This window comes from Sinohyriopsis cumingii, chromosome 8 (assembly GCF_028554795.1).
Source record: "Sinohyriopsis cumingii isolate HCF-2022 chromosome 8, ASM2855479v2, whole genome shotgun sequence".
Lineage (NCBI taxonomy): Eukaryota > Metazoa > Mollusca > Bivalvia > Unionida > Unionidae > Sinohyriopsis > Sinohyriopsis cumingii.
The window spans coordinates 31,564,291-31,575,719 of NC_142968.1; the positions used below are offsets into that span (position 1 = coordinate 31,564,291).

The window sequence follows — 11,429 nt, forward strand, 5'->3', positions numbered from 1 at the left end:
TATAGCTTTTGCGATGATATACAAAACGAGATAAATGCTTGTACATGTGCATTAAGATATATTTCAGTAAGTAGGAAGTCAGAGTTCAGGTTCATCAAGTTTATTGGAGGTGTCAAAAAGGTATATATTAAAGGCGGCGAAAATCTGGAAGCTGAGGTAAGATACGTAAGTTAAGTGACGTGAAAGTGCAATGGGTGGTAAAAGAAGTGCTGGTAGGGAGAGTAGGAATTGATCCTAGAAACAGATGACGAAGCTCTCAAATTTATCAGACAAGAACGTCTAAACATCTGGTATAGTTACTTAAATTATCTGGGACATATAGCATGAAAATACTATGCAAGGACAAAGCACAATGACGACCAAAAAAGCATTTATATAAAATATTTCAGTATCTTAAAATATTTTAAAACAGCTATGATATATATATATATATATATATATATATATATATATATATATATATATATATATATATATATATATATATATATATATATATATATATATATATATATATATGAGTTGACCGTTTGATTGGTTGGTCAATAGGTGAAATAAATACAATTAGATTTAATACAATATAAATACATGCAGTATGAAAATAGCTTTCATACCAAATTCACGTACTTGAATGTTGGGCACTTAGAATTTCAGGACTGAAGACAAACTTATTATGATGTGGATAATTATTTGTGGATTTGCAAAGTATGTGGCGTACAAAGAACATTAAGATTGTTCATTATATTGTAGATGACAATATTTTGCTCAGTAGGGATTTAGCAATTTTAAAGCGATGGAAGAAAATGTTAAGTTCAATATCATATAAAACTGGTTTAAAGGTTTATTTCAAAATGCCGTGCTCTTATGGGGACCAGCGCGTAAATTCAGGGGGCCTAAGACCGTTATTGGTTGTACCCATGTCGTACTGATAATGAACCTAGTCCATATTATGATAGCATCCACTGTTCATTGCATATGTTGTGGTAATACAGATAAATTATGAATAACGGCCAAACTTTGAAATCAATGTTGTGGGTGGGCAAGAAGCTAGAAAATGTGACGTTTTGATAGGAATGCTGAGCAACTAATATTTCCGTGACTATCCTAGATATTAAACCCACAACAAACTGTGCATCAGGTTTTGGAATATTGTAAAAGTAAATCAGTGTTTATGATGAAATGCCGGACTTAGTACCCTATGTGCCCTCCATATGAAACAGGGGTGCAAATAAACCCAGAATACGTGAAAAATAACAGACCACATTCCGTATCAATTCTCCTTCCATGGGAATAATTACAAATGCATACATTTTAAAATTTCAGTTACTATGTTAAAATGTAGTCGTATGGTGCCAAACAGATAGTGTAAGTATGCATGTGTGCTTAAATTCGTGCACTAGACAAAAGATGAACTGGAATCAAGGACAACTGTTAAAAAAAATCAAATGTAATGCTTCCTATCACATTTATGTATACTGTTTTGCATTTTTTGGCAGCGACAACTACAAATAATGACGACACTGCTGAATATAATATCCAGATGTTTCTCAGATAGAAATAATATACTCTTAAAACATTACGAAAATGTAAAGGAAGGATTGGTTTTTATTGACGGGCGAACATTCAACATTATGAACATTTGTTAGCGAATATTATCCTTGGAAAATAGCTGAACTGTGATGATTTGCTCTGACTGGACAGCAAAGAAATGTCTCCATATAAGGTGAAATAAAATCTTACTACATTAAAGAAAGTTATTAAAAGGATGAAATGAACAATATTAATTAGACAATACTAAATTGGTATCTATATATACAAATATATAGTGGGTGTAATCTTTCATTTATTTTAATGATATGACTGAAAAAAATGTATTCAGATTATCCAGCTATACGTATATAAAGGCAATTGTATATTTTTTCTATCAAATGTAGACAGTTTTCGGCTTTTGAGGTTAACCATCTTTGATATCGTCTGATGAAAAAAATCACGATTGTTGTACTAGTATAGAGGACAACTCATTTGTATAGCGTTAAAACGTTTTATTTGGTTCCAGTACAATGACATTTGCTTCAAAGAAGTAAACGAAAATACTGTTAAAATGCTGAATGTTTCATTTATCCGTATTCTATAATATTTTACAATTCAATATTAGCTAAAACAGAAGAATACTTAATTATGAGAAATAGTGCCAATCGTGCAAGCTCAAATGCAATATCTTGTGCAAAGAATGTGTAGCTTTGAAAAAATGGCGAATAACGTTCTTTGAAAAGGTGAGAGGTATTTATTTATTTATTTATTTATTTATTTCAGACAAACCTGGATAAATGTGTCGAAATAGGAGATTGATGCTGGTAGGATGATATATATTCGACATACTTTCTCTTTTTCTCTGATTCCCTATCCCTTTCTATTTTGTGTATACATGTGAACCGTATTTTTCTACTCTTCTAATTCATGTGTAACAATTTAAAATTTCTTCGTGGCTCCTAATACTCCAGATGACAATTCAGCAATTTAAATCGCAAATAATATATATATATATATATATATATATATATATATATATATATATATATATATATATATATATATATACCACTCCAGTGGCTTAGTGGTTTTAGCGTTCACATTGGGTGCGGAAGGTTGCCGGTTCGTACCCCGAAAGAGTCATGCCTAAGACTAATACAGATGGTACTAACATCTGCATCGTTAGGCTCAGCATTAAGAGGATAGTGTTAGGTATGGTCGACCTGGTGTCAGGATAATGTGAATGGTATGGACATGATGCTATAAGTTGTAGCATTATGCCGCAGTGCTAGACAGCACTATAAACCGCCACAATGCAGACCTTGTAGTGATATGACTGCAACATTGTTAAAGCTACTTTAAAAATCCACATCACATAAACAAGCTTTCAAATTATCTGAATCGGGTACCTTTATATAGGGCAAGGGTAGATATAGGTTCAACCTGATATTTAATCACCTATATGGCAAAATTTAAGGAAATGAATAAGTGTCGGACCTTGCAATTGCCCCAACACTAAACATTACAAAGATGTATTTCTATCTCACATCTAGCGAATTACGCTTCAATTAGTGATTCCCATCAAATCACAGGTGACGAGGTCAGTGGGGTGAGCACATTTGAGACGTTATATGTGGCATATGAGCATCAAATAGTTTTATATAGAGAAAATGGCCGGAAAATAATATAGCATCAAATCGGAAATTTACATTGGAATGGCACTATTACTTCAAACGGGAATTTCGCATGGGAATGGCACTTGCGAAAAATGGGAATTTAAGAAGGGAATGGCTTTTGGGGGACATAGGTGATTTAACAAGGGTTTGATACTTGGTAAACAAAGGAAATTTAAAATGGGTGACGTGATGGGGTTTATAGAGATAAATGGGTTTATATAGACAAACAATTATACATATATACACAAACAAACAAAGACAATATATTTTTGGCATTAGGAGTAGATTATATCTTTTCTAGGCAAGTGATATAATCAGTAACAGAATTTTTGTCCCTGGATAGTAAGTGGGTTTTTTTTGTATTTGCTTATACCTAAAAACGATAGAAAATAGGTATTATTCCCCACACACTTTGTTTTTGTGACCAGGACTGTGATATTTTGAAATTTACGTATTTCCAATGAGAAACCGGGCGAATTTATGTCTTTTTATTCACATAAAGTCAGAAAAAAACAAATTATGATTCAAAATTAACATGTATTTATAATAACGTTACCAAAATGACCAAACAAGATTTAGAAGTGAGTAGTTTTTCGAGATTTACAATTATACTGTAAATCACATTCACGAATCAGCCACCAAATGTAGTCTACCTTCATGTTCTCGTTATACGGTCCTTGGTTGTAGCGTTCAAAGTCCAGTATATCGTTTTGGAAGAGCAAGCCTTGCTCCTCCGAGTACGCTCCCATGTTCTTCTTGAAAGTTATCAAGCTGAACGCTAACGATATGGAAATGAGGGACATTCTGCAGTCCATTGTGGCGTAGTTCTTCACCAGATTCTCAACCAGCTCCACATAGTTTTCGGCATTATGCTTGCCCTGGAAGCTCCGAAAGACTGCGACAAAGTTATTCCAATCCGCTGTCACCTTACTAGTGAAGATCTTGGGGAATTCATTGTACTCCAGTATTTTCTTTAGCTGTGGCCCGACAAACACAACGGCTTTGACTTTGCCTCAGACATCTTAGGGAAGAAGTCTTGAAGGTATTTGGAGTCTGTAGACTCCTTATCTAGAGCTCTGACGAATAGTTTAATAAGGCACAATTTGATGTCCAGTGGTGGCATCAGCACCTTCCGGGGTCCACCAGTGAATCCCACTTGACAATGTTCCTCCCCACTGGGAACTCGGTCCGCTGTACTAGTCCCGCCTGTTGTGGTGGGCCTTGGTGTCACTGTTGTCCCAAAGCAAAGATAGCAAGGACGCTTGGTAAAACAGCCTTGGGGGCCCATCAGGAATCCCACCATTTGAAGTATCCGATGACCTCCCTACCGTACTCATCATACTTCAAGGCGTCCAGCAAGGTTTTGATGCTGTTGAAAATTCTCTTCTGAGGTTGACCGAGTGAGCCAACGGAAGAAGCGGATACTTGTTCCAATTATGGATCAGCATGGCTTTGAGGCTCCTGGATGAGCTGTTAATAAAGAGGCGCCACTAATTCTGGTTAAACGCGATTCCTATTGCCTCGAACAGACTGGTAACATAGTGGCAGAAGTAGAGCTCATCTTGACGGGTGAAGAAGCTGGACATAGCTTGGTGACGCTTCCTCTAATCTGCGACTTGCACACCCTCATCCAACACGTTCCACTGCCTGAGCCCAGACGTAAAAAATTGCGGCATTGGACTTGATGAGGCCAAGGTCTCTAATCAAGTCGTTGAGGTCTTTTTGGTTGGGGTAGTATGGGTTTCACTCGTCGGCAACACCTCTGAAATTGTCAGCTGGATCTGCAACGTCTCCTCTAAAGACGACTGTTCTCTCAATGGAGAAGTGGGTACCGGGAGCCCATGTCAGTCGAAGTATCCACCATAGAGACGTAGCAGTTACTTGAGTGGTAAGTGGCTTCTCACCGATTTCTTGGCACAGAGAACTTCTCTTTTCCCCTCTGTACCATCCTACAAAAATACATTTTCATCCATGACTAATGTGTAAGAGATTCTCTCAACATTTTTCATATATGATATATTTTTTCAGTAATATTGAAAATTGTATAACATTTAAAAATAAAAACTTTTAACAAATTTTATAACATAGACTTCCGAACAACAATTGTCCATCTTACCTTCCAGAGTTTATTTGCAGTGCTCGCAAGCATACTGCAAAATGCCTTGTGGCCCCAACATATCTTAGCAGATGCTTACAGCGGGTACCTTTTCGCTCTTGTCTTGATAAATTGGCCGCAGACATAGCAAAATGCATCTGCCGGATGCTTGCAGCCTCTTGATGCCATCTATGAAAAATGTAGATATGCATTCGCTTAGGCAGCTGCAACTAAACTGAGCTGATGGGCTTAAGGACCCTGTATTTATACTACTATTTATATTACTGGAAAGTTCTAGAATGTTCTACATGTTACTCTAAGTTTATTCAGCTCTGAATCTATCTTGAATGTTCTGGAAAATATATAAATTTCAAAATATCAATGTCCGGGTCACGAAAGCAAATTTTGTGGGGAAAAAAAAAGACTTTTTAACAACAAGGCCATCGGAGGCATCGTGATAAGATGGTGTAATGGATCATATATATTGTGGTGAAAGGGATATTATATTTGTTCCATTTGATGTAGTTTGTTGTTTAATAAAAAACAAGCAAAAGCAAACAACTTCTCTGGTATGATAGTTGGCATGTGGAGATTATACCAGACGTTTACAGTGGTGAGTATATGTGTTTCTTTGTTGGTCTATGTTTATTTGTTTGCCCATTTAAATCCTTTGGCCCGTACACCTTTCGAACACCTAAACTATTTTAACCCATAACCCTTTCTACCCTATATATCTTGTTGGGGCTAAAAAAAAAATGACACTAGGGTTTTTTCCATAGGACGTTCCTTCAAGTTGAGGCTAAAAATAGATAAGATATTTTTTCATCGGACATTTCTACAAGTTGAGACTATAAATATATAAACACTTGCCTCCAAAAGATATCATATTTCACTATTGCCAACAATTGTTGTTTTTCTTTGAATTGTTCAAGTGCATGTTTGTATGTTTGTGTATTCTTTGTTTGTCCCTATAAACATTTCTGTCTCTATACACCCAATCACGTCATTCATGTTAAATTCTTATTGTTCCCCAAATGCAAAACCCATGTTAAATTCCCATCCGACATAAGAGCCTAAACAAGTAACAAAGACAATTAGGGCTCGTCCATGATATATGAATGTTTGCTAAAATAATTGTTTTCGAAATTTAAATTCCCCTATTTTTTTATTTCTTTTTTAAATCTCAAGGTTAATTTACATTTTAGAAATCTTTAGTGAAATCAGCAAGTTTTGTACAATATCATCAAAAGTGGAGATCTTTCTTTCAAATCCTACCTAGGAACAGTTGGACTGTTTGGAAAAAGATGAATTGATTCAACTTGCCAGAAAATATGATCTAACATAGGCAAAAGCTTCCTTAACGAAGCAAGAATAAAAAAATATTTTGGTCCAGTATTTCTTGGAAAAGAATGATTTGAATAAACGTGCTTTGGTTTCGATCAGTAAGTCTGTACCAGACTGATATAAAAGTAAAGGAATTAAAATCAAAAAGAGGAAAAACCAACGAAGTTGCAGTTATAGAAAGAAGAAAAACGAATGTTATTAGTGAAAGTGGAGAGAGAGAAAAGAGGAGAAACAGTTACAAATACAGTTACAAAGGGAGAAAGAGGAGAGAGAGAGAGACAGATGCAAATGCAATTGCTAAGAGAGAAGGAAGAGAGGGAATATCAAATTAGAATAAAAAATAGAAGAGGCAAGCGAAATGCATGTTCCCACTTCACATACAAATTCAAGTTCTGATGTCACTAAGAATATTAGGCTAGTGCCCCCTTTTCAAAAAAGAAGTAAACAAAAATGTTCCTCAGTTTAAAAAATTTTCTGAAAATTGGAAATGGCCAAGGGAGCATTGGGTTCTAGTATTACAAGCTGTATTTACTGGTAAAGCTATTGACATTTACAATTTACTGTCACTACAGCGTGGAGTTCGGGTTACTCTGGTTGGGGTAGTACCTTTGGTTGGGGTACTTCGTGCTTCTTCTGGAGTAGCTCGTCCTCCTTTGGTTCCGACCAGGCACTCAGCTCTCACCTGTGGATCCAAGCAGCTGTAGCATGCGCAACGGCCAAACCATGGGCAACGAATTCGATTGGCCGGCTAAACCAGGTTGAGGGTAGCCGACGGGCCTGAAGCACTCGGTAACTCAGAAGCTTGCATATCCTTGCATGCAAAGCCAACTTCGACAGACTGGGAGGAAGAGATCAACTGAATGATCTAGCTGCCACGAGGGCGAATCTGCAAACGGTTTGTGGAGAGCGTATGGCATGACAAGGCAATGAAGACGTCAGGGCCATTCATTGCAGCCGAAGTAGTCCCCAGCCGTGGCGAACCTTCGTAGCAATGAGTTCCAACTACTGATGCCTAGAGAGTGAGGCTGTCTCTGTGCAAAGGCAATTTCACTTTAATCTCCCTCACGCACATGTTATGCTGTGCATCTATCATTCAAAGACCGTTTAAATACTAGCAAGCTGAGGCTCAGAGAAACATCCGCAAGATGCATGGCCACTGGTGGGAAAGGAAAGCTAATGAAGTACAATGCTATGCCAACATTAACAATTCCGATGTGTTCTACAACGCCATCAAGTCAATATTCAGCCCTTCAAAATCTGGCTCTGCCCCCTTGCTTGCTGAAGATGGTAGTACACTAATAACGGACAAGGCTGATATTAAGGACAGATAGAAACAACACTTTAGTCAGCTCCTAAACCTGTCCTCATCAGTCAGCCAATCTGCTATTGACCAAATACTGCAACAGCCAACGCACGAACAACTGGATGTTCTGCCAAGGATAGCTGTGTTAAGGACGGCCATTAAACGAACTGTGGCAGGGCAGATGGAAAGGATGGTATCCCAGCGGAGATGTACAAGGCTTTCAGTGAACACACTCTGGAGGCATTCCACGATGTGCTAATTGGCATCTGGACGGAATAAATGCCAGACGACCTCCACGACGCATCAAGGGACACGTGCAGACTGCAGTAACTACAGAGGCATCTCCTTGCTCTCCATAGATAGAACAATACTTGCGATCATCATTCTCAACAGGCTTATTGCGGGAGTGTCAGACGATATCCTCCCAGAGTCTCAGTGTTGTTTTCACCCAGACCGCAGGACCGTTGACATGATCTTTGCAGTTCGACAATTCCAAGAGAAGTGCCTTGAACAGAACATGAATCAGTATGCTGTCTTCGTGGACCTGAAAAAGGCTTTCGATACAGTCAACACAGACGCACTGTGGGGAGTACTCAATAAGCTTGGGTGTCCTCAAAAGTTTACCAACATCATCCGGCTCTTCCACGATGACACGACTGGAGAGAATCTCTCAGACTGTGGACAGTCTGAGAAATTCCCCATATCTAACGGTGTCAAACAGGTGTGTGTACTTGTTCCGGTACTCTTCAATCTCTTCTTCACAGAGGTACTGCTCCATGCCATCTGTGACCTTGACCTTGGTATCTACATTATATATCGCCCCAGTGTTTGATCTCCGTCGTCTGGCTGAAAACATCAAGACGCTAGAAAGACTCATCACTGAAGCACCTTTTGCGGATGACCGTGCGCTCATGACCCATAAAAAGTCTCACCTACAGGCAATCGTGGACAGGTTCTCTGAAGTCTCCAACCTCCATCCCATCAAAACCCTGCATCACCATTGGCGACACGCAGCTACAAAATGTGGACGGTTTCAAATACCTTGGCAGCACAATATCCAGTGATGGCTCCATGGACAAAGAGATCATTGCGAGGATCCAAAAGCCAGTCAAGCACTCGGACGACTTTGAACCTAGGTCTTTCAGCACAGAAACAAACACCTGTCAACAAAGATGAAAGTGTCAAATGCAGTTGTCCTCACGTCTCTCTTGTATGGCTGTGAAACGTGGACTGTCTACTGAAGACATATCAGTTAGTTAGAACCATTCAACCAGCGCTCAAGTGGCAGGACTGAATCACCAACCAGGAAGTCCTTGATAGAGCCAACACAACAAGCATCGAAGCCAAACTAATTCAAGCGCAGATTCGTTGATCCGCATGGATCAAAACAGAATCCCAAAGCAGCTGTTCTTTGGCGAGCTAGCCCAGGACAACCGAAAACAAGGCCGCTCTCGCAAGAGGTACAAATACAATATCAAGAAGTACATCAAGTGCACAGATCTTCAACCCCACCAGTTCGAGCTCGCTGCCTCAGACATAAGCCACTAGAGTGCCCTGACCAGAAAAGCCTGTTCCACCTTCGAGGTTGATCGCCACTAGCGTCTTGCTGAAGCTCGTCAGAGACATCACAGATCTCTATCCCTGCCTCCCCCAACCATCGGTGTGCCATGCTCCACCTGCAACCGCCTGTGTTCATCGGAATTCAGACGAGATCGCACAACTTGTCTTCCTCGGCTCGAGAGACTACCAAGAGAGAGAGAGTCACTACAGCAAAGTGATGACATTGATCTGGCTAAGAAATGCATCTTAAAGGGTTATGAGGAAATGCCTGAGGATTATCGGCAATAATTCAGAAACTATAAAATGCAAGCTGGATCAACTCATGTCCAATTGGCAAGTGACAAATAGCATTTATTTGATCGATGGTGCTTAGCCAGGAAAGTTGATCAAGATTACAAAATCTCAGACATTTTGTTATACATGAAGAGTTCAAGAATTGTGTCCATAGTGACATTAGGACTTATTTTGATGAGCATAGGGTCGAAACATTGGAAAATGCTGCTCGTACTGCTGATGATTATTTCTTAGCACATAAAGTTTCTTTTGTAAATAAGACTTCCACTCAGCAGTCATCTGGTACAAAGGTATTTCTGTGTAATAGAATCCCTTCTAAATTTCTGTCTAGTACAACTTTTAGAAATCACGATTATGATAAGTCCTTGTCTCTTCCTACGTGTACCTATTGCAATAAGAAAGGGCACGTTATTTGTGATTTCTACAAATTGAAAATAAGCACCACAATCAAGACAAACCTATTCCAAATACTCTTATTTATAAGAGGTAAAGGTCACAGCCATGTATTGAATGTAAAACATGTGTTGGGTCTAATAAAGCCCAGTTTGATTTTATTATGGGGATTTATGAATCATTCATGTCGAAGGGAACTATATCACTCGTCGGTGATTCAGCCAACCCTGTCCCTATTAAAATGTTAAGGGACACATGGGTTTCTGGCTCTTTATTATCAGGTACTTTGTCTTTTCTGAGAAGTCTTCTCTTAATGAGAGTGTTTTATTCATGAAGCAGAGTGCGGCTTTGTTAATGTTCTTCTCCATTGTGTACATTTGTCATCAGACCCTTGACTGTCGGATCAGTGAATGTTTTACCCTTTGAGGGCATTCGTTTTTAACTAAGCAACGACCTAGCTGGACCAAAGGTTGTGGTAATTCAACTTGTAACTGACAAGCCATGTTTGGATCAAAAAGTCGATCCAAAATGAAAATAATTCACTGATTTATACACAGCTCGTGCTGGTACTAGAGTTATGGCAAAGAAAGCTCATGAGAATGATGTTGATCAGGAAAGTATTCATCTAGCTAGTGGTGAGGCTTTTGATGAGGTTACTATCACTCCTTGTATGGATCAATCAAAGGCATTGATTACAGTGATCCTCTTTTAAGGACTCATTCTCCATATTCTAATCAGGGTGACAAAGGGCAATCACTTGTCGTCGAACAGGAAAAAGATCATGAGATCTCCTGAAGTGCCATTAGTGAAACTGAACCCACTGAAGTGCCTGTCTTTTTTTTTTTCATTGCAAATGGAATTCTTATGAGAAAATGAATAACTCCCGAGGTACCTGCTGGTAACGTTTGGTCAGTGAACTATCACATTGTATTTCCAAAATCGTAAGGAGAGGAAATTCCTGGTCTGGCCCATGAAACTCCTTTGACTGGTCATTTATGGATTAATAAGACTTGTCACAAGATCTTAAATCACTTATATTGGCCAAGAAGTGATGTTTGCAAATGTTGTAGATTATGTCATGCTTGTAAAATTGTAGGAAAACCCAATATGAATATACCTAAGGCTCATCTCGAACCTATTCCTGCATTTGACGAGCCAGTTAGCAGAATAATGGTAGATTGTATTGGTCCCTTACCTAAGACCAAGACAGGTTACTGCTACTTTTTGTACCATA

The 11,429-nt window shown here is 38.7% G+C and overlaps 1 protein-coding gene across 1 annotated transcript in view; it reads left to right on the forward strand.

Moving 5' to 3' along the window:
* Nucleotides 1-8,780, forward strand: part of LOC149793237 (uncharacterized) — an 87,945-nt gene extending 79,165 nt beyond the window's left edge. Inside the window, exon 8 of the mRNA XM_089968969.1 lies at nucleotides 8,308-8,780. Coding sequence (XP_089825095.1) covers nucleotides 8,308-8,780 — 473 coding nt within the window. The remainder of the gene's footprint in view (nucleotides 1-8,307) is intronic.
* The last annotated feature ends 2,649 nt before the right edge of the window (nucleotides 8,781-11,429 follow it).